This window comes from Bolinopsis microptera, chromosome 1 (assembly GCF_026151205.1).
Source record: "Bolinopsis microptera isolate Bmic1 chromosome 1, MBARI_Bmic_1.0, whole genome shotgun sequence".
In the NCBI taxonomy this organism is placed as follows: domain Eukaryota; kingdom Metazoa; phylum Ctenophora; class Tentaculata; order Lobata; family Bolinopsidae; genus Bolinopsis; species Bolinopsis microptera.
Genome location: NC_087072.1, coordinates 3,580,816 through 3,604,707, shown reverse-complemented (window position 1 = coordinate 3,604,707; position 23,892 = coordinate 3,580,816). Strand labels below are relative to the sequence as shown.

The following is a 23,892-nucleotide window of genomic DNA, read 5'->3' as shown; positions in this document are numbered from 1 at the left end:
AGAAAATCGCTTGGGTACCATCCTGCAGAAGATGGTGAACATATTTATTAATAATAAGCACTGCTACATTTGACTAGAATATGATAGAGGAGGGAAAAATCCAACAGGTGAATTAAAAGCCCGTGCTATAATACCACTCTTTCTTAACTTTAACTATCTCATCAATCAATGTTCTTCAAAACTGTCTTCTTCTCTGTTGGTAGGTTATACATTTGTGTCATTGTAAACTTAAAGTTAGATTATTTAAACGTAATTAAATTGATACATCTCACTAATTCAATATATTTATCCAGGTGTTTGGGCAGAGTCGGACAGATTTTAGAAAAGCGCTAGAGTACTATCCTGCAGAAGACGACGAACAAATTAGCACTGCTACATTTTACTAGAATATGAGAGAGGAGTTATACTGTTATTCTCCCCTTTGCTTTTTCGCTGAAGCTCGTTTACAGACAACACTTCCCCTGGAACTGGATCACGATCACGAAAGATAAAACCCGAAGGTGACCTACTCTGATATTGTTATCTCAGATTCTCACAAAATAAATTTATCATAATTTCCGCATACCCCTCTAAGTAAGACAGTGCTAATTTAGTCGTTTACTATTATATGTTTCGATGAAATTTTCGAATTTTTTTAATAGACTCCGTTTCTAATGAAATTAAATCGTGAAATCATTTTCTAATGTCATTTATTGTTAACTTGAATGCAACTTGGTTGTGAAATAGGTTATTTTATTTCTGTGCAAATTTGTAGACTTATAAGTCAACTACTTGCAGGATAAGATTTTCAACAGAACCAAGAGCGGTACCCAGATCAACGATGTGGTTTGCAAGGGAAGCAGTGGTCAAATATCCTGTTCAAACTAAACAGAATTCTCGTCAGATCTGGTAAATTTATAATGATTTGATAAAATTATCGATGCAAATGACAATCTTTTAGATTACAAAATCAGTCAAGCAATCTTGACCATATTGTTGCAGATTTTGAACTATACCGCCGCAACCACATATGTTTGTTTGTTTGTTTATAGAACCCGTCCCCAATCTCGTATCGGAAAATGACTAAACTCAGGTCTGAGTGTGAAAATTGTGGTGGTACCTGCAAGAGTGTTCATTAAGCATTTAGAGTTCTGTAAAACTGCAGTTACAATTGTGCTAGAGTATTTTTAGTAACCACTTATAAACCACCAGATTAAATTTTGAGACACAAATTTACACTTTCTGGCCTTTAGAGAATATCACGCTGTATCAACAAAAACATGTACCTTTTGGTCTTTTAAATCGCCCTGGGCAGTGGCACTGCGAGGTATTGACAGCAAATAGGAGCTATAAATTTGGTTTTCAATTGGTTTAAACAAAACAATGCATGTTTCTCCGCCAATATATTCCTACTAATTATATGACTAATACTGTGTCTGTGATAAAGCGTACGTAAATAATCGATCGGCTGTGCATGGTCTCCCATGATATTTAATGGTTTATTAGGGATGATGTGGTCCCTGGGAAGGGGCATTCCCAGTTTAACCTACTTACTCTCCAAACTTGGGGTAAATAAAACTTCGCATTATAATTATTATTTATGAAAAGAAAATTGAACATTTCAATTTCCATGATCCATTAGGATATTGTTAATAGCACTTGCTAAGTTTTGTAAAGGAATTAGCAATAACTTTAGTGTCACTTTGGCAGTTGCCAATTTATGGGGATATTTCCGCATTGCATGACATGGACCATTTAAATAATATCTTAATTTGATATTGCGATTATCGAGTCACTCTGAAACAAATTGTGTCTAACTAGACCAAATGTAAACAACAGTTGTGCATGGAAATGGATTGGATATCTACATGAATTTAGTCGAAATTGCATAGTGAAAGGTCATTTCATAATAAATTACTCGCTGTAGAATAAAAAAATAAAGGGCGGTTCACAAAACCACTTTTAGTTCAAATAGTTAGATATCACCTCTAATTAGTTGCTCTATAGGGTCAAGAACAACCACAATTTTTTTGTGTCCCTACGGTTTCGTATAATACTGACTTGGGCCACGCCCATATTTTTCACCAATTTTTAAAAGGTAAAATTCTCTAAATCGTCAATTTAGTCACGAAGGAGTATGGAAAGAGTTCTAAATGTGTGCTCCTCTAATATAAACAGTAGGAAATGGTTAACTTAAGTCGAGGTCTCAGGTCTCTACAATGTCGGGAAGTTCCTGCAGGAATTTGCGCATTGCGCTTGAAGCGCAAGATTCACTGCGCCAAAAGCGAAGGTCGTAGAGACATGAGACCTTGACTAAAGTTAACCATTTCATACCATTGCTATAAGAGTATGCCACTTTCAGAGCCCTGAACACACTCCCATATCTCTTAATCGTCAATTATATGAATTTTACCTCTTAAAATATATCTTCTTTTACTGATATCAATTTAGTTTAACACTGTTAGTTTTTAAAAAGAACATAATACTTCACACCAAACTAACACACAATATGATAATATAGGGTTACTTCTACACACAGACATAACCCTTTATCAACTGTACTATAACATAATTGATTAAAGTATCAATGTCTGGCGAGATATTTGTTTCTGCACACTGAACATGTAGCGAGGAGCCTACACTGCACGTGGGCGAAATTTTCCCGCTTAAACTGACTCAATACTAACTGAAACTCTACACTTTGCATTTCATGGGAGCGTTATAAGGGAGCGTTCACATATGACGTCAGCAGCCGAGGGGGAGGCCGGAGGGGGTTGTGAAATGCTGACGGGAGGAGGGGGTTTGAGGGGGGGGGGGGAGGTTGGGTCGCTCAATGCTGAAAGTTGCTGACAATAATAGTGCTGATTTCATATGTGAACGCTCCCTATAATAAATGCTCACACTGCATTAACTAAGAATTGAATTTAGCAGTTGGAAGTTTGAGGGCTGAGGCGATTTCTTTTCAAAATTTGTGCCGGCCCCCATTTCTTGCGCCCATTGCGAGCTTGCCCCTTGCTGGTTTAGAGTGGTTACTAGTATGTGTTTGGTGTGTAATAATTACAACCTTGCTATCAAGCTCAACCAAAAATATTAGATCGTAGAGTAAACACTAAACCATGGCCATCTTGTATTGATCTAAAGACGTTTAATGGTTTGTACTGAAATAGTTGCAAACTTTTCCATAACTGTTTTGCTAAGATGACTACGTAATTAATTTTTATAACTGCAATTATACTCAATAGGCGTACGTACACTGTACAGTCATACTAATCTAATGGTAAAATAATAATGGGGCGACATAAGTTGAGGTGTCCGTAGCCTAGGAGCCATCAAAAGTCATTACCCAGGTTCATGGAATGAACGGAAATGAACAAACATGAACATTATCCTCAAAGTGCTCAAAATTGTTTAAAATTGGTCGGAAAGAGTTAATATTGGTCCTAAGAGTACTCAAACCAAGTTTGGGAATCACTGCATGTCTAGCACCGATGTAACCAATGTGCCAATTTCGTCCCAATAATCGTCCCGAGTATCTGCAGATTTTTGGAACATGGGGACATCGAAGTATTGGCTGTATTTGAGTGCTGGGAAGCCTCAATTCGGTTTTCTAAGATGGATATAGTTAAAAACTAGGCCTAGGAGCCATCAAAAGTCACATAACATTACCCAGGTTCATGGAATGAACGGAAATGAACAAACATGAACATTATCCTCAAAGTGCTCAAAATTGTTCAAAATTGGTCGGAAAGAGTTAATATTGGTCCTAGGAGTACTCAAACCAAGTTTGGGAATCACTGCATGTCTAGCACCGATGTAACCAATGTGCCAATTTCGTCCCAATAATCGTCCCGAGTATCTGCAGATTTTTGGAACATGGGGACATCGAAGTATTGGCTGTATTTGAGTGCTGGGAAGCCTCAATTCGGTTTTCTAAGATGGATATAGTTAAAAACTAGGCCTAGGAGCCATCAAATGTCGCATAACATTACCCATGTTCATGGAATGAACAGAAATGAACAAACATGAACATTATCCTCAAAGTGCTCAAAATTGTTCAAAATTGGTCGGAAAGAGTTTATATTGGTCCTAGGAGTACTCAAACCAAGTTTGGGAATCACTGCGTGTCTAGCACCGATGTAACCAATGTGCCAATTTCGTCCCAATAATCGTCCCGAGTATCTGCAGATTTTTGGAACATGGGGACATCGAAGTATTGGCTGTATTTGAGTGCTGGGAAGCCTCAATTCGGTTTTCTAAGATGGATATAGTTAAAAACTAGGCCTAGGAGCCATCAAAGGTCGCATAACATTACCCAGGTTCATGGAATGAACGGAAATGAACAAACATGAACATTATCCTCAAAGTGCTCAAAATTGTTCAAAATTGGTCGGAAAGAGTTAATATTGGTCCTAGGAGTACTCAAACCAAGTTTGGGAATCACTGCATGTCTAGCACCGATGTAACCAATGTGCTAATTTCGTCCCAATAATCGTCCCGAGTATCTGCAGATTTTTGGAACATGGGGACTTCGAAGTATTGGCTGTATTTGAGTGCTGGGAAGCCTCAATTCGGTTTTCTAAGATGGATATAGTTAAAAACTAGGCCTAGGAGCCATCAAAGGTCGCATAACATTACCCATGTTCATGGAATGAACGGAAATGAACAAACATGAACATTATCCTCAAAGTGCTCAAAATTGTTCAAAATTGGTCGGAAAGAGTTAATATTGGTCCTAGGAGTACTCAAACCAAGGTTGGGAATCACTGCATGTCTAGCACCGATGTAACCAATGTGCCAATTTCGTCCCAATAATCGTCCCGAGTATCTGCAGATTTTTGGAACATGGGGACATCGAAGTATTGGCTGTATTTGAGTGCTGGGAAGCCTCAATTCGGTTTTCTAAGATGGATATAGTTAAAAACTAGGCCTAGGAGCCATCAAAAGTCACATAACATTACCCAGGTTCATGGAATGAACGGAAATGAACAAACATGAACATTATCCTCAAAGTGCTCAAAATTGTTCAAAATTGGTCGGAAAGAGTTAATATTAGTCCTAGGAGTACTCAAACCAAGTTTGGGAATCACTGCATGTCTAGAACCGATGTAACCAATGTTCCAATTTTGTCCCAATAATCCTCCTAAGTATCCCATATTCAATTTTGCGACCAATTTTGTATTATATTTTCGTTAAAGTTCCTATCAGAATTATGTACACAATTATTAGCACACGTACCTGAATTCTCTCCAAGTGAAGTGGGCAATTAAAATAATATGTTGTTATGTAATATTCCAACTTCATGACCGAAATGTTATCACGAGATGTAGGTACATGTTCGCTTACTTTGTCATTACTTTATTACGGCAGGCTGCAGTAATCTATAAATAATCATACTTTACACACATTTCTTTACACGCTGTAGGTTCCACATTGCACATGGGCGTATCATATTCCACTTAGAATTAAAAATTACCATGCACACGCACAAATTGCCCATTTTTGTCGATAAATGGTACATAAAAATGTAACCATTTATCGACAGAAATACGATATATATAATGTTCCCGGAATAGTATAACCTAAAAATGCCGAGTTCTGATTATATCTTACCAACCTTCCCGATAACACCAGTTTGTATCTAAACATTTGCTCCTAATAGCAACACTGACGTAATGGGTTTTATTTTCAGTTACTGATGGACTGACCTGCCATTGTGTGATACTGATAGTCGCCGAAGGATCTCTCTGACATGAAAACGGCTATACTGACGTCTGACAAAGTTACTCAGAATGTTCTTTCTTCTCTAATCTCTGACTCTCATTTTGCTGTGCCGGAGCCCGGAATGTCTTGCCCTTATTATTTCTGGAAGATAATGTACTGCTGGGAATAATATATACTCTATTTCTCCTGAAACTGTAAAACATACAGTAGGTGAGGACATACTAGAATTTTTGGAATATAATTATATGGCTTACAAATACAATTCAGTCACACTGTAGGCTCAATATTGTGAACAGTCATAATTGTGGGTCAAGTTTTTGTAGTTAAATCAGTAATGCATCATGTCTTAACTCCCAAACCATCTGATAAACCGAGTTTCAACCGCTTTGATCAATTAAAACGAATTACTTTCAGTTACTGCCAAAACGTTCTTCTACAAATCCTCTACAATAATGCCGAACGCTTGAACTTGAAGATTGAGTTAATCTTCAAGATGTTGCTCCGATCAAAGAATTTAAGATGACAATTCCAGTTCATAATGTTACACTGTGCACGGGATTTAGAAAGATAAACATTATATATTATAATCCGTTGTTTCAATATTTTGTTTTCTTTGTTAATCACTAACTGATATATGATCTAACTAGGTTTTATCTCTAACTTAAACTGTGATCTGAGAGAAGCTTTATCAGTGTGTAGTGTGCGTGCAGTACTGCGCCGTGACGTAATAGGACAAAAAGTACCTGCCACCAATGGTCACAGGTCGCAGGACCGTCGACGAGTCCAACTCGGCGCGCGTCCTGGTAGGTTGTAAACCTACAAGCTAAATCGGATGTAAATTAACGTCCTTTCAAATTCCCTGTTGCTGGTTCAGCAATCCCGTCGGTAAAGTTGAAACTTGTCTTTCGTCCGATCCCTCTGATTTCTCAATTCTATAATTTATTTATTCTATAAATATTCAAGTGTTAGTTATCTTATATTGTCAGTAAACTAGATTTTACCGGTTTTTAATCTTGAAATGAAGTTTTGTTACTTGTAATTTTCAGATTTTTATAGACTAACTTAAACTACTACGTCAACTTGTGGTCTATCAGTATCCTGTATCATTATATCATGATCATCTATGGCTTGTCAGCTCTCCGCGCTGCATATCATATAATAGTTGATAAGGACCGGTACACTTACAGAGCCCTCTCTGATAAGGAACAGAGCCCTCGCAGTCTCACGCTTGCAGTAGCGTACGTCATGTAGTACGCGTAGGCCCATTATACATGATGGGATGAATTTAAAATAGAAAACCGACACATGACATGTGACAATGAGTTGTAGGTTTATAACCTACCAAGACGCGCGCCGAGTTTAGTTGGACTCGCGCGATCGCGAGTCGACGATCTTATATAATATATTTGAAATAAGTATTTTACCGTCTCACGGTGTATACCCGCCACGCACGAGTGCAAGCGCGGCTCGTGGGCTGTATCGCATGGCTTTCGCCCCAATATAACTTGTCATACGTTGTATGACCCGCCTGGATACAGGCTTGGGGTCTGGTGTGATGTGGGTCCCAGGCTCTCGTGATCTTTGGAAGTTGGAGATCTCCTCGCTGAGCTTCTTTAGTCTGATCTCAAGGGATGAAATCTCTAGGGTTGGCATGCTCTGGTTCACAGCACCTGAAATGGCGTCTGAGATGACTTGTATATTCTTACTGTAGTGAACGCTATCTAGGAGAGTCTGGTCCATTTTGGCTGCTGTGTTTGTACCAGGTTTTGGAAAGTTAGTAGTGAAGCACCAAGGGCAAAGCCAGCTCGCTAGATTATAAATGTTATTTAAGCACATATGTTTACGTCAATTATTACTAAAATTAATATTCTTTTTGCTTTAATATAATTACATGTCACATAATTGATTAGTTGAATGAAACGTGTGCTACAAATGTCTACGCCTCACGCAGAACTGCGTACCGCTTAGTACTTCATGCTTGAGCGGTACTGCGGTTCACAGAGGCGCGCACTCAATTTAATCACAAATAACGAGCGCGCGGTTTTTGGAATTTCTCCATTATTATTATTCGATCTATTAATTAGATCGCAGTGCTCACGACCTGTACTGCGTGAACGACAGAAATATGTTTTAAATTATTTTGCTTCTGAAATTTTGGCTCTAGTAATTAAGAAATGCGACATGTAATTGTAAGATAACAATTAAATAGATCCTGTGCGCGGCGCCTACAGCTGACCTACGAATTTCTGAACAATTAAAAATTGTGGCTGTGTGCGCGGCGTACTGTATATGTGTTTGAAATTGAAATTTGAATTTATTTATGAATATAACATTATGTATTGATTGTTTTGTGGTAAATAAAAATTTTTCTTTCCTAAAATTTTTCTTTCCTGTATCGTCGAAACTCTATAGTGAAGCAACCGTGGGGGTCGCTGCACCACGTGATACAAGATATAACTGCTAAAACGACAATAGGGGTCATGACGTGATACAAATATTTTACGAGTATCACCCGTTAATTGTTAAAACAATACGCAATGAGACGTGACACCGTTTTAACTTTAAGCTTAGTGCACGTTACCTAGCACGCAAATTTTTATGCACGGCGCTTTTTCTTGATTGACGATGTCAACCTCGTCGCGCGTTATATATTACCAGTTATGAGTTACGTAGCGCACAGGGAGACTACAGTGCAAAGAAACTGCTGCTGACTGTTGTTAACTGCTGATGACTGCTGCAAATGGTGCGCGCGCGAGTCTCCCTGTGAGCGCGATGCACTACTGGGCCGCGCATCAAATAGTTCTTTTTGCAAGAGTAGTATACCCAACATTCACCGGCGAACTGATAGCTACTTCAGAAACAATGAAACTACAATCTTCTAGATAAAATGAGTACTTTCAGCCGAAGCCATCATAACACATAAGTGACATAAATCTAAAAGATAGTATGGTTAGTTTCTAAATATAAAAATTCTTTTTGCAACCTGTTCATTAGATTAGCTCTTCCATTGTTACTTTGCATTTATAATTTATTTGGTTCATCGGAGTTCTACCTGACACACCAATCCCTAGAAATTCAATATTAGAAAGATCTTCACAATTTAACACATGTGTCAAATCAATGAATAGTACATAGTATGTGTGCCGACAGAGACATGATTTATATAATTCTCATATAGCACCTCAAAATAGTATTATAAAACATTTTGGCTTAGATATAAATTTGGAGCCAGTTCTTTAAACTTAACGGGTGATACTCGTAAAATATCTGTTCCATGGACCGTCGACGAGTCCAACTCGGCGCGCGTCCTGGTAGGTTGTAAACCTACAACTTTAAACTGGCTTACTTATACTACTTAAAGGGTGTTTATTTAGTTTTCTATTGAATTTATATTGAATTTTTATATAGGGTAATTGTTATATTATGTGTATATTGTTTGAATAATCTTTTAATGATTTTAATTATAAAACATTTTTATTTTATCCTTACTGGGCCGCGCTCAGCCTGTCATTCCGCCAAATCTTTATTCGGTTATTATTATGTTACCTGAGGACCCCAGGCTTTAACGAATAAAGATTTGGCGGAATGACAGGCTGAGCGCGGCCCAGTAATTATTATGTTAATGAACATAATAGCCTGGGGTCCTCAGGTAATTTTATCCCTACACATTTGTAAATAACTAGAATTTGTAACCTTAAATTATTTCAGAATTATAACTATTGTGAATTCAATAAAATAATTATCACTTTTGTATCATATCCTTGTATCCTTGTATCCTTGTATCCTATAGCGCCTGCTATGTCTCCACGTACCGAAAGCACATCCAATTTGATACGTATGAAATATGTCTATAACTTACAATTAATTCTGCAATCTGCTTGATTCTGCACTATAGATCTATACTGTACTACGATCAATGATATATAGTATAAGGTTTGCAAGAACTTACTGCAACGCGCGCAATTTGGGAATGTGCTTTCGGTGGAGATATAACATGCTTCTTTTCATATATGGTATATTTTGGTGCTTACTAGAACTCTGATGTTCACGAAGTTTTTATTTCTAATATGCTTCATCATACCCCACTTGATGCACCGGATTGGTAAAATTGTTAATAACCAATCCGTTCATGGTTCAGGTGAACAACCTTAAAAACTATCTATATTCTGATTAATAGATTGCAGAACACACCGTGTTTTCGCCATTTATATCGCAACCTAACACTGTCCCCAGCTAACAGAAATCCTTTATCTGTCTGTGGTAAACCAAATAACATCAACCACACTCTAACCTGCTAAATCGATGGCCATGTTTCACTTAACTAAGAGACAATTCTCTCAGAGTCTTAGGAAGCGCCTTCGTTTCGAAATCTTAAGAACGACGGTAATTTCTCTCCGGGGAGACAGGGGCGAGAAAGAACTTTGTCAATATAGACAGTTTAGATTTTAACTTGGAGCCGCAAGGCCAAGGGTGATTTTCAAGGGTATTTTTTAATAGGGTCATTGTGACATTATGTGTATACTGTTTGAAACATTTTATTAATTCTCTCAGAGTCACAATTCCAGAACTATCAACCACCGTGTGTATAGTTGTTGACACCACGGCATCAACTTTAACACGACTTTCCGCAAAAACCGTAAATGATATACAATTTAAACTTTTTTGACTGGTTCAAATGCTTTAATGGCATTTAAATCAGCATGAAAAAAAAAAATAATTGGGGTCTAACAATGGATACCTTGCATTATTGACACTGAAATTGATTTAAAAATAAAATCAATCTTGAAGCTCCAGTATATCCACCAAAAATGGCCTAGAAAGTAAATCTTCTATTCTATCATAAACTTGAAACGATTTCCAACCTGATCCGGTGGGTTTGTCAGAAATGTAGGGATAATGTAGAGAACCAGCAGATCATTGATGCTCCTGACGAGGAAAATGATATCAGTTATAACTGTCCCGTGTGTAGGAGTGTTGTGGGGGATTCGGATAAGGCATTGGGTTGTGATGGCTGTGAAGAATGGTTCCATGCACCTTGTTTGTTTATCAGTGAAACCGAGTACGCTGAGATGGATAATGAAGAGATATGGTTTTGTGATACTTGTCAAGCAGTGAAAGCAAACAAAATTAATTGGGGCTCAATGGTTGGTGAAGAGTTGATAGCTGAGAAAGTCCAAGCTGTTTATCAAGAGATGGTGACATGGAGAAAGAATCTTTTCCTAGTTCCCAGAGGTAAATCAGGTAGCGACTTTATAAAAGAACTGACTCGGCTCATCCTCCTATTTGCAGATGCTACCAAGTGGGAAAGGCTATCGTTCGCACTGGTTCATATCTTCTTGCCAATCATGTTGCAAAAACCGTCAAGCAAGTCAAAAGCAAGAGACCATGTAACATATCTCACCAAGCGCTTGGTTAAATGGAAAAATGGAGAACTTGACGATCTAATGATGGAGTGCAGGAGTATTCAGAAAGCCTTGGTGCAGCAACAAAAAATCAGCGAGGAATCCGGGAAGAAGAGTTTCTGCCGACTAATGCTTCTTGGGAAAGTTAAACAAGCCACCAAATTTGTTGACAGTTCCAATGACACCTTAGGAGTTCACAGCCTAACAGCAAACATTAAACAGGTCCTTGGGGAGAAACACCCTCCAGCTGTTAAAGCAGATCCAGTTGTTCTGCACCCTCACAGTACTCCTCCACCTCAGGAAGTGATATTTGAGAGGATTGACGCAGAGACTGTCAAGAGGGCTTGTTTATATTTGGATGGATCAGGCGGCCCAACACTAACGGACTCAGATTTGTGGAAGCATATCATCTGCAGCAAATCATTTGGCAAAGCATCAGTGACACTTGCTGAGTCTATAGCAATTGTTGCAAGGCGCCTTTGTAGAGAAGATATCCATCATAGCTGTCTGAAAGAGTTCACTGCATGCAGATTAATCCCTCTTGATAAAGGCCAGGATAAGAACGGGAAACCTGGTGTAAGACCAATTGGAATCGGGGAGATATTGCGCAGAATCATTGGAAAAGCAGTTATAATGTCTTTCAAAACTGATATACAATATGCTGCTGGCCCACTGCAGACCTGTGCAGGGCTCAAATCAGGAATAGAGGCTTCCATTCATGCAATGAGACAGATCTGGGAAGACAGTGACACTGAAGCAATACTACAGGTTGACGCTGATAATGCGTTCAATCGTCTTAATAGAGAAGCAGCCCTTCACAATGTTCATGAGATCTGTCCTCCGCTCTATCAGTATCTAAAGAACCACTACCAAAAGCCAGCAGACCTGATCATTAATACTACCGAGGACCACTACCAACTTAAGTCTGAGGAAGGTTCAACTCAGGGAGATGTAGCAGCAATGGCATTCTATGCGTTAGGGATAAAGCCTCTAGTAGATGACCTAGCCACAGCCTCCAAGCCCAGTGTTTGCAAACAGTCTTGGTATGCAGACGACAGTAGTGCTGGTGGAAAGATTGAAGGTATTAAGATATGGTGGGATACGCTGTTGGAGCAAGGACCAAAGTATGGATATTACCCAAAAGCCAGTAAGACCGTCCTGATTGTGAAGAATAGCGAGGACCTAGATCTTGCGCAGAAAGTATTCTCAGGCACTGGTATTAAAATTGAGTCTGAAGGAGAACGCCATTTGGGTGCAGCAATTGGCAGCGAAGCTTTTAAGAACAAATATGTCTCAGATAAAGTCCATAAATGGTGTCAGGACATCAAGCTGTTGTCATCAATTGCTGTTGAGGAGCCCCAAGCTGCTTTGACTGCATATACTAAGGGAATTTGTCACCGGTGGACGTTCATTCAGAGGACCATCCCGGGTATAAGTCACTTGTTTCAACCATTGGAGGATTGCATCAGAACAGATTTTATTCCAGCAATCTTGGGTAAGAACGTATCAGACTTGGACCGCTCCATATTTGCATTGCCAGTCAGACATGGTGGCCTAGGTATCTCCAACCCAGTTGAAAACTGCAATAGAGAATTCACAGCCTCAGTCACCATCACAAAAGACCTCACAGACCTGATTATCAACCAGCAAAACACCCTTGAACATTACAACATGTCAATTCAAAATGACATTATAAAAAGTCTCAAGGCAATCAAGGAGAAACACTTATTTACGGTTAGCAAATCAATAGAGGACAGTGTAAGAGATCCCAACCTAAAGAGATCTCTCCAGTTCATCAAAGAGAAAGGTTCAGGATGTTGGCTTACTGCACTTCCATTGAAGAGATTTGGCTACTCCCTGAACAAGATTGAGTTCCGTGATGCTCTGTACTTGCGTTATGGTTGGGAGATCCCTAACACCCCATTTCACTGTGCTTGTGGAGAGAGAAATAATGTGAATCACACACTTATATGCAAGAAAGGTGGCTATGTTTCTATGAGACACAACAACATCCGCGATCTAAATGCAGAGCTGCAGCGTGAAGTATGCAGAGATGTAGTGACTGAGCCAGCATTGATACCCCTTGATAATGAAGAAATTGTTGGTACCAATGCTGATAGAGCTGCACCTGATGTATCCTCACGAGGTCTCTGGAGCACATTTGAACAAACATTCTTTGATGTCTGTGTTACCCACCCCAACTCACCCACATATGTCAAAAAAGATATGGAACAGATCTATAAAGCTCATGAAATGAGGAAAATGAAAAAGTACAACAACAGAATCATCCAGGTGGAAAAAGGCACCTTTACCCCACTTATATACTCAACAAATGGCGGATGGGGTCCACAAGCCACAAGATACCACAAGAGACTCGCTGAAAAACTATCCCAGAAGAGAGGAGAAGACTATGCGGCTATTATGTGTTACATGCGCACCAGGATTAGATTCTCAATCCTCAGGAGCACCCTGATAGCGGTCAGGGGTGAGAGAGGGAGACGGCAATCGTATACATTGCCAGTCAGTGTAACTTCGTTTAACTTGATACCTGCCACCATGGACTATGAATGTTTCTAGACACTATCCTTTTGATATTGAGATATTGGTATCTCAGATCACGTGTACATCGTTCCTTTTTTTATGACACAGTAATTTATTGACACTCACAGCTATAATTTTAATCATTGAATCAGTATTTTTATCTATTAACTTATTACATATTTGTGCTCTGCTTTAGCATCACTTGACTATTAAAGTTCAGGCCATGACCTTATAGTCAGCCAATTGGCCATTGCTATATTATGTGTATATTGTTTGAATATTCTTTTCACCTGATCCGTTCACTGAGTAAAGCCGATGAACTTGTTGACCAATATAATTTTGGCAAGAGAGTTTACAAAACCTACTACTGACGGAAGGATGGTCTGAAATTCCAAGAGTCTTCTGCAACCCCCTTCCTATCCCCTTTGGAGTGAGCCGCGCAGTGGAAGTATTGGTTATGAGTCTCATGTACAAGAACAATCTACTGAACTCGTTTCTCTTCGTTTGGTCGATCTAGCAGCTGATCAGGGCTCCATCATACTGAAATGTTCAAGTGACGAATTGTTTAGTGTTGAAATTGTGTTGAAATTGTAGAAAGGGAGGGGCTAAATCTTAAGCGAAAGATTAATCTTTCGAAAAGATAAGGATTTATTATAGCATTTAATTTTGCTAATCTTGCTACTACTATTGTAAAAACTTGTAGATGTCACACAGTTTGATCAATATATGGAGTATATCCACCAATTGAGAGCTTCTAGAAGATGAAATTTTTTCCGCGACAGATTTGTTAACATAGTTTTTGAAAGTGCCCTTTACTAAAATTTTGATTTACTACAAGATCCATGATCTTTTTACCTTTAAGGCCTCTTATAATTAAGGCCTGATGTGTAGATTGCTCATATTCAATGCACACATGCACTTCATGTTATTATAATATTTTAATTTTCTAAATGTACCAATATTAAAGATTGAAATGGAGTAGATCAGTTAAAATATGTAGCTTTTGTCTCATTAATCCGAATGAAACATGAAACTCAGTGAATATGTCTTTTTACTGCTTTGCTCAACGATTTTTCACTGTTCTCACAAGATACATTTATTGCAGTATCCATTGATTTAAGGGAGAATTGCCTTACCAACAGTTTTCTTTTTGAAATTATTTTGAAGATTTATTTTGAATTGAATCTAAAAGTTTTAAATTGTGAGATGAATGGCATTGTCAGTTGTAACTGCGCGTAATAAATTTTTGGATGATGTGTGCATGTTTTGATCTTAGAATGGTTACTTGGATGCTATTATTTGTTCCATGTTACATTCAATTAGTTGCACATCAATGAAAAACTTACTTTATTTCAGGAGATGGCATTATCAAACAAGGAGCTGGATCAAATCCTACACATCATCAGTAGTGAGACGTCCCTCAGTAGCAACCTTGATGCCATCGCTCTCTCATTTCACAAGGACTTCAACAGATCAGAACATTTCAAAGTAGGAATGGCATTAATTACACTTTTACAGAACAAAGATTTGCTTGAGCGTCCAGCTGAGAGAATTGCTGCATTGTATCTTCTCTTTGAAATGTATCGATCTGAATCTTTTAGCGTTAATCCATTTGCGCCTTTGTTTCACAGTTTAGTCCAAGAGGCCAATAATAACTCCAATACAAAAGTTTCACCTGAAGTATATTTCATCAGTCTTATTACTTCGCCCTCTGCCAGGGATATTTTTAAAATGAATCCAAATCAGATTATCATAGCTGCTCAAGAATGTACAACCAAACCAGATTTTAGGCACTTACGATTCACCTCTGCACTGAACGGAAAATGTAACGCTAAGATAACATCAGGAACATCAGCCATTATACCTGATAGTGAGAGTGAAGATAAGAGTGCCACTGAGCTAAAAGATGTTGTTTCAAGTTTAGTCTCAGGTTCGCATGCACCATCCCTGTCCACCTTTGAACCTGCATTTGTTCGACCACCACCTCCATTACATGAGGACTCTAATGAACTGCTGTGGTTGAATCCTAACGGCTGTGAGTATACATTCGAATGGGAACCACTTTTTGTCAGCAACAACACTACTGAGATGGAGATACGAAAGTTGATCGGGAAAGCTCTAAAAGGTACACTTCCACAGCTGCAACAGAATTTCATCAGAGAAGAGATTAACAAGAATCCTAAGATGATATACCACATAGGTCTATCTCCCTCTAAACTGCCCTTGCTAGTTGAGAATAACTGTAAGATTGCGCTGGAGGTTCTCCTTCACCTGTCCCAGAGCAATCAACTGACGGAATACTTTACAGTTTTAGTTAATATGGAGCTATCGGTTCACTCAATGGAGGTGATGAACGAACTTCTTGGAAGAGTGGTCCTACCCCCAGAGTACATCCACCATTACATCACCAAGTGTATTACACATTGTGAAAACTGCAAGGACAGGCTCATCCAACATAGGTTTGTAAGGCTTGTTTGTGTTTTCCTCAGCTCCCTCATAAGGAACAATATCATTGATGTCAAGGACCTTTTCATTGAAGTTCAGGCGTTTTGCATTGATTTTAGCAGAATCCGAGAAGCAGCCGGACTGTTCCGCTTACTCAAACAGATGGACAATGGTGGAACTGAATTAGCATCTTGATATGCTAGCTACTGTAAGCTTACAAGTGCACTGTGCGCATGAAGCCAATGTTTTGGAGCTAATTTTAAAGCCTAACTGTCATGATGTTAGTAATGAGATGGTATTTTAATATTCGCTCGTTTTTAAAAAATGCAGATGATTGAAGTATGATAGTCTAACTACCTCATTCTTCGAACTTCCAACGAGACTATCTGAATGCACTCATTTTTCCAGAGAGCTAATTTATGGGAAACTATCAATCTCTGGAAACCAAATAATTGAGCACCACTCAAAGCCATAAAACGGTAAAACTGCTGCAGTTTTACCGTTTTAAACTGCATGACAAAAATAAATGACAGTGTTTTATGTCACACAAGCAGATGATTATTCGATCACAATTTTTAACAATTACAATTGTAGTAAAATCCAAATTCACTTGAATCAATATAGCAGTTACAGTAGCTAAAGCAATGGGAATTTTAAGAATAATAATATACCAATACAGATAGAATAATAAGTTGATGAATAAATTCCTCGACTAAATTTCTTTGAATGTTCCTGCATGGATTCAGGTTTAGGTTGTTAGGACAATAAATTCTATTATCACGAAAATTGAGTGACTTTATACCGAACATAAATTTTCAAAAAAAAAGTTGATCAGGGAACAACCGTGCCATAAACTCGATAATTCCAATATATTCTAGATAGTATCTAATTCGTCAGTTCAACTATGTACTATGTCGCATTTTGCACTTAATATAAACCTTGTTTTTACAGTGGACTATTTTTAGGGGTATTGGTTTTCTTGTTTCTTTACATTAATTAGTTTCTTGGTTGATTAGTTGATCAGTTATCTCTGCTTTTCAGTCTTATATCTTTTAATGGGTTGTCGTCCTATTACAATAACAACTCTCCAACTTTTAAAGCCTACTTTCTTTTTTTTTTATTTTCTTCATCAGTTTATTCGTCAAATAGAGAAGATAGAGAGATAATATCTCTAAGATAAGGAAACGATACAATTTGCGGTTTAAATGTATAGCACTACATTTTCCATTCAAAGATCACAATTGAAAGTTGTAACCTGAAATTATATGTAGCAACTAATCAAGTTTTCTTGAAAAATTCCCTGCCTTGAAAAATGGAAAATTTTATCAAAATGTCTTTAATCCTTTCTGTCCATGAATCTTGATATAATTATAATGCCATTTCACGAGATCAAAAAAGAAGCAGACCTACTTAATAGAATCGGCATCCCATTTAGCATTCTTCTAAATTATTTGTACTATTTATGTAAATATTTGTTTTAAGAAAGCTTTATAATAGAATTTGCTGTCTTATTACGACTCATGTCATAGGCCTCATGGAAATTTTAATCCTTTTGTACACCTGAGTCCTGAAACCTCTCGTGTAGAATCAATTATGCAATTTTATAATTAATTGATGGTACATTACATTCCTGCTCTCTAACAGTGCTCCCCACTTAAATCTCTAAGATTATTAACTTTAGTGATATATTATAACTCAACCTGTCCTCATGAAGGATGATAACATAGGTCTAGAGGAGGAGCCAACATGTCTTTCAACACTGGGAGTTTTGTTGGTAAGTTACAGACTTAAATAATTAATGTTAATTGTTTAAATCTGTTAACTGTCTTTTTGAATTTATGTTCCACGTTATCTCCATCATTTAAAATAATCTTACTTTAATAATAATTTGAAAAAGAAATGAAATAGTTACGTTATCTACCATTGATCCCAAATAGATAACAGATATTAAACTGAAAAGCAAGCATGTTGTTTCTATACCAAACCCTGTCCTGCAGGAAAGTTGATAGAACTGAACAACAGTCAGCAGAGTATACAGACACTGAGTGGTTGGGCTATACACCATCGGAGAAATGCTCAGCAGATAGTAGATGTCTGGTTTCAACAGCTCACCAAATGTAACTATTGATAATTACTTTGTTTGATTTAGTTTGAGAGATACTTGAGGTGTGATTTCTTTACATGTCCCTCTCAGTACAATTGGTCATAAACTCAAATTTTGCAGAGAATAGAGAAAGAAATTTTATCTCGAGTTGAGCTATGTAATGTCGAGCCTTTTCTTGTACGAAACTGAGTTTTGTCTGGCTCTTTCCAGTTTCCAGTGCAAAACACATTGTCTCTTTACTAACATTCACTGATAAAACGTAAATTATTTGCAGCGCCAAAGGAACGGAAGCTGTTGTTCATGTTTCTTAGCAACGACATTATTCAGAACAGTAAACGAAAAGGAAATGAGTTTACTCAGGAATTTTCCAGAGTTTTACCTGATGCCCTCTCCCACACCTACAAGTAAGTGTCTAAACTGGATATTATTTTACAAATTGGAATGTATTGGTAATTCTTTTATATTTTTAATTTAATCGTAGGTGACTAACTTTATTTAATCAGCTTACTCAATTACTTATATAAATTTATATAAATGTATCTGTATTCTGTATATTATATAACATATTGTTAAGTACCGCGTACGTCAGTTTATAGTCGCAACTGTCGTGATCTCAGATAACACTAACGAAGTGCTCTTGTGTGAGTTCCATTATTAACTTGTTGCGGTGATTATCACTAACTAAACAGTGCCAATATTTCAGGAGTGCTGTCGAAGACTTAAAAACAATAAAACAGATCGACAGAATCCTGCAGATTTGGAAAGAAAGAGAGATATTCGGTAAAGACTTTATAGATAAATTACAATCGTATCGACCCAAGGGGCTGCGGAGTGAGAGTCAATCTGAAGATACCACTGACGGTACTTTAATGTCTCCAACTAAGAAGAGAATACGATCAACTTCTGATTCTGGTAACTTAATATATCTTTATTTTCTTAATTATATGTTATATTATGTGTTTACCGTCGTCACGACCATGTCACCTTATATCCCAAACAGTTTTTTTTTTGTAGACTACAATCGCAGTTTAGTTGCAAATACCTCTCTTTTCAAGTTTTTCTGACTTTTTCTGACTGCAATTTTAGAGTCACGTGTTCAATGTGACGTGTGTTGCTAATCCCGCTATCCAGCCCCAGACCCTGATACAGTTATAAGATCGCTGATTAACTTGGAGCGAGGCAGTGCACTTCAAGACACCAGAATAAAACAACAATTCTCTACCATTCCCAATGAAGTTTGGAACGTACAAGCTGTCGAAAAGATAACTGATAGAAAACGTCTTGAAACTTTATTAAAATCAGTTGATAGCAGTTACGAATTACTGTCCCAACACAGAATCAGACTTCAGGTATGCATATCTCAATTGAGTCCCTTATTAGGTAATTTTTTGAACGAATAATGCGATAAGTATGTTTATCAGAAAATTTCATGCTGTTATTTTGTTTAACTTTAGACGGAGTTCCAAGAGCGAAACAAAGTGGCAGCAATGCTGAAAGAGTTCGTTATGCATCAAAAAGAGCAGCTTCGTAGCGTAGAAAGTAGACTAACGGTTGGTGAATTATTTTTAATGTTTAGGTTTTCAGATTAGGATGATCAGGAAATTTTCGAACCATGATCTCTGACATCAAGTTTGTAACGCGCTGTCGCCAATCGACAAAAGCCATTAGAAACCCAAATCGAATTTGGTACGTGCGTTGCGCGCATGACATGACATGACAGGAGCACGCGCGCAGTAATGAAATCAATCCCTGCACCTTTTAGTTTGAATGTGCAGTTTTACCGGTAATTACAAATACCCTCGGCTATGGTCATCTTCTGTGTTTGCAATACTATGAAAACCGAACAACATGAGCTCATCTTACCACAGAACACTTAATTTTGAAGCTCCTACTGTGTTTTATTTCACATTCAATCTCGGGTTTTCGTTTGACTGTCATTTTGGCGGCAATTCTACAAAAGTTCATGGGCACCAATAATTACCATCTTTTGATTTTGTAATGAGGTTGATTTTATTTTGCGAATGTATATGATACACATGATTAATGCTGCCAATTTCAGGAGTACCAAGGAAAATTACAGAAAGTCCAAGCAGTGCGATCTCAACTGCAATCCCACCTGAACAGTCTTCCAGATCTGACGACCGTTACCAAACTAGAACCCCTTCCAGAGCCAGGATCATTGTTCGGGGCTCCTGATGATTGAACTCACTTATTTATTGCAGTGTAATCTACTTTTTGTTTATGACCTGGTATCGAGTCACTTTCAGTTACTGGATGATTATAAATCAAGCGAAGTTCCAAGGGCTTTATCCAATCAAGACCAATATAATATGTTGACCGTTTATTGTTTATGATCATTGATTGACGTTGTGCACCAATCACAGTTTAAAGATGCATCAAACTAGGATGATTCCAGGCCAATCCTCTGTATGTCGGCTGTGCAGAATGGATTGCTTAACCGGTATTTTGTTTAGCTTTAATGTCTCAAATCTAACTTTATGAATTATTATTTAATATGAATTTTCATTTAACATGTGCTAAGATTTCGTGTTTCATTTTAGTCTATTTGAGATTGAAATAGGGTATGTGTTTCTACGCAGCTAGTTATAACGAATTGACAGAGCGTGATCAGTGATGAATATAAAAACAGTAATTCAGAAACAAAAGTACAGTTGAAATGATCTGAATAAACTGTCAGGAACCCTCTTATTCTGGTAAATGTGCTTCGGCTGAAATAGAAAAAACTGGGGACCCAGTGCAGAACAACAAACCAGCTACCAGTAAACTTATCTATGTCATGCGCGCCGCGCACGCGACGATCGACTCGTGGCAAAATACCAGACAGCTTTTCACAACAAACTAAGTTAAAAACAAGCAATAGAAACTTCACAACTTTAGTTTTCGATCAGGTCAGGTTCTTGTTCCCGGCTAATAAAAATAAATTAAGATAAGTGACCCATAAATAAAAGAATCAAAACATATTTCCCAACATTCAAGTCCGTGGAGCCCCAAAAGCGTCTGGCATTCTCTCGATACTATAACGTTTCTGCTGGACATACATGATGGGGACACCCGGTATTTTGCGAATCCTGCGTCGTAAGTCTTTATCGTTAGTAGCCACGATGTAACATTTGTGCTCTTGAACCCTTTGAACAAGACAGTCATCAGCGTACGTGCCTTTGTGGGTACAAATAAGTCGTTCTATACGGGGGTCTTTAGCAACTCTTAGAGCCACTCTGTACTGGAAATATTATACTGTTAAAGTAAATATATTTGCAAATGGACATTTACTTGTTATCTTTAATAATCATGCGATAAGGAAGACTGGCGATGTACGCGCATCTGATAAATTGAAACTAATCTGAAAAAGCTCGGATTTGTTTAAAGAAGATCGAGATTAGCGTATGGTATAATAAATCATAACATCTTAAAAACACCAACCTTAGCCCCAAGTTTCTCCAATTCCGCCATAACACAATCCGTAATATAAGGTGTACACTTAGCGTATAATGTGTCCAACATACTACTGCAAATATCAAGCTTGTTCCTGATGCTGAAGTTGATAAAGTTCGTATCTATGAGCACGTGATAAGGGGGTCCCAGTTGGGTGTTATATCTGAAAAAGAGAGCGCTTGAGGGCTTGTCCACGTGACGAACTTCAGTTTCTGGTTTCGCTTTCTCTTCAGTTACTTTCCCTTTGTTGAGCCGTGGGTCTGAGGCTTGTATCATGCGTTTCACTGCCCCGAACTTCTTGGTTTTCTTCATTTTACCCATACTGTCAGTAACTTGATCACTAAATGTTGGGTGAGTAAATCATCAAATAAATTTTAATTAAAGTCAGCTAAGTACAGGGAAAATCAATCAATTTCAATTAGAATTATCCAAAAACGAAAATCTTTTTCAAGAATTTGTTTCTATTGTATCTTTTAAAAATATAGACAATAATATAAACATGATCAAAGCAATAAAAACTGTCATATATAAATGATCGCTCGCAAATTGAATACATTGTACATAGTACAATTAATAAACTTCAGCATTGTATTATTCCAAGTATAATCAATGCATAGAGCGATTAAAATTATAAAATATGGCGTCCACACCGGATCTGAAATCTGAACAAATATTTAAAATTCATGTGATCACTGGAAAGAACAACAAAAACACAAGAAAATGTTAAAAACACGAACTGTACAGTCTGCCAGACCCAAACATGTAAGATAAATTAAAAGATAGCCTGATCAGAAGTAGATGAATCTGAATGAAAAGAACAACTCAACTATTAATTAGTGTAATTAGTCAAAAGTAAACAATTGACTAAAAGTGTAGAATATCCTCTTTGGGTTTGTTAAGTTCAGCGACAGTTGTGCCGAGTTTGCCGACGTGTGTAGGTTGGGGTGCATTAAACTGGATATAGTGACGATCATAAGATACTCCTGAGTTGAAACGTTAATTAATACCACTAATTAATTAATACCACTAATTAAACACTAAGCATTACAATCTCACAATCCAATTCCCTACAACTAAAATTTACTATGTACAATTGATCAATAGAAGTTATTTTCAGCGGATTTAATACCTATATCTTTAAGGAGGTTAGCGAATATTTCCGAAACGTTGGCGTGATCATGTATCTGCATGCCGATAGAATGAAACTGGATCAGGGCCGCAGGAGCATCTGAAAATATTGCTTTGTTGGACAAAATATTTCACTAGAATTAAAGAATGGGATTCCAAAACGTTTTACAGACTTAAGATTAGAGTGTTCTTTGTGAGATTTATAATGTCAGAAAGTAAGATTAGACAAATTCACCTGAGCCACCAAAACACATTTTAACACCATCGTTCACGATCACCATTACTTTAGATTCCGGCTTATGCGTTAAAGTTGCGATTTCTTTAGAAATTTTAGACATGAAATTCTGAGGGACATTCTTCACATTTGTTTGCAAGTGGAAGATTGGCATCCTGAAACGTCGAATATAAAGTTAGTAGTAGTACACAGCTACACAGCAATTCTGCAGTTTCTTGCTAACAATCAAATAGCAAACAATATTTTCAATCAATATCTAATTTTTAATCGATCCGACTAGACATAAATCTAGCAATAAATCAATGGTTCAACTGAGTCAGTGAAAAAAGTTAAGTTATTATTGATCAAATTTAGAAATGGTTAAAACAATAATAATTTATTAAACTTACATCCAAATAGTAAACAAATTGGGTAAAAATTGGATAAAAACATCATTAAAAACATTTATTATACATCATTCATTTGAATAATGAATATTTAAATGCATTATAGCATTATGAGCATGTCAAATTTAAGTCAAATATTCATCAATTAATTATTCAAGGGGATTCAATTTAAAGAGTAGTGTAAAAAATCTTAAATAAATCATTATATAAATAATGCTCCAAGTTAGAATTTATAAATAGAAAAGTTGACTGATCAACTGTAACTACTTATTACACACGCACACACACTCCGAAGGTGCCTGAAACTTCAAGGCTCCAGGAATGTTTGGAATGTTTGTTTAAGAGTGTTTTTGGTTGACCAGACAAGAAGTGTGGAGTGTAATCTACTCAGTCTCGTTAACAAGCTCCTTCATACCCTGTCTGTTGACACGTCTCAGGAGAAGTTGTCTCAGTGCTTTATACACAGGAATCTTGCTGACCAGCGAGCTTTTCTTCTTG

The 23,892-nt window shown here is 37.4% G+C and overlaps 3 protein-coding genes and 1 long non-coding RNA gene across 4 annotated transcripts; 3 read left to right on the top strand and 1 right to left on the bottom strand.

Annotated features, from left to right (window-relative positions):
• The first annotated feature begins 777 nt into the window (after nucleotides 1–777).
• LOC134826005 (uncharacterized) lies at nucleotides 778–6,777 on the top strand. The gene is made up of 3 exons (XR_010161647.1): nucleotides 778–888; nucleotides 5,669–5,910; nucleotides 6,115–6,777. It is a non-coding gene; the product is annotated as an uncharacterized LOC134826005 (long non-coding RNA).
• Nucleotides 6,778–14,991: 8,214 nt separating this feature from the next.
• On the top strand, nucleotides 14,992–17,576 carry LOC134818790 (CCR4-NOT transcription complex subunit 11-like). The gene has a single exon (XM_063828437.1). The coding sequence runs from the start codon at nucleotides 15,003–15,005 to the stop codon at nucleotides 16,281–16,283; it is 1,281 nt and encodes a 426-aa protein (XP_063684507.1). The 5' UTR covers nucleotides 14,992–15,002; the 3' UTR covers nucleotides 16,284–17,576.
• A 221-nt stretch (nucleotides 17,577–17,797) lies between these two features.
• LOC134817738 (regulation of nuclear pre-mRNA domain-containing protein 1B-like) lies at nucleotides 17,798–20,732 on the top strand. The gene is made up of 7 exons (XM_063826988.1): nucleotides 17,798–17,862; nucleotides 18,086–18,205; nucleotides 18,467–18,596; nucleotides 18,896–19,104; nucleotides 19,324–19,541; nucleotides 19,647–19,742; nucleotides 20,252–20,732. Exons 1-7 carry the CDS (start codon nucleotides 17,835–17,837, stop codon nucleotides 20,393–20,395), a joined length of 945 nt encoding a protein of 314 aa, XP_063683058.1. The 5' UTR covers nucleotides 17,798–17,834; the 3' UTR covers nucleotides 20,396–20,732.
• Nucleotides 20,733–20,820: 88 nt separating this feature from the next.
• On the bottom strand, nucleotides 20,821–23,169 carry LOC134819196 (rRNA-processing protein FCF1 homolog). The gene is made up of 4 exons (XM_063829001.1): nucleotides 23,009–23,169; nucleotides 22,775–22,873; nucleotides 21,634–22,628; nucleotides 20,821–21,433 (listed from the first exon to the last, which is right to left on the bottom strand). The coding sequence occupies exons 3-4, from the start codon at nucleotides 21,964–21,966 to the stop codon at nucleotides 21,185–21,187; spliced, it is 582 nt and encodes a 193-aa protein (XP_063685071.1). The 5' UTR covers nucleotides 21,967–22,628; nucleotides 22,775–22,873; nucleotides 23,009–23,169; the 3' UTR covers nucleotides 20,821–21,184.
• Nucleotides 23,170–23,892: the final 723 nt, after the last annotated feature.

Coding starts and splice junctions, on each gene's coding strand:
- LOC134818790 (XM_063828437.1), top strand. CDS start 15,003: ATGGCATTATCAAACAAGGAGCTGGATCAAATCCTACACATCATCAGT.
- LOC134819196 (XM_063829001.1), bottom strand. CDS start 21,966: ATGGGTAAAATGAAGAAAACCAAGAAGTTCGGGGCAGTGAAACGCATG. Junction 21,434..21,633: donor TGGAGAAACTTGGGGCTAAG/GTTGGTGTTTTT, acceptor TAATATTTCCAG/TACAGAGTGGCTCTAAGAGT.
- LOC134817738 (XM_063826988.1), top strand. CDS start 17,835: ATGTCTTTCAACACTGGGAGTTTTGTTG. Junction 18,597..18,895: donor GCCCTCTCCCACACCTACAA/GTAAGTGTCTAA, acceptor CCAATATTTCAG/GAGTGCTGTCGAAGACTTAA. Junction 19,105..19,323: donor ACGATCAACTTCTGATTCTG/GTAACTTAATAT, acceptor CCCGCTATCCAG/CCCCAGACCCTGATACAGTT.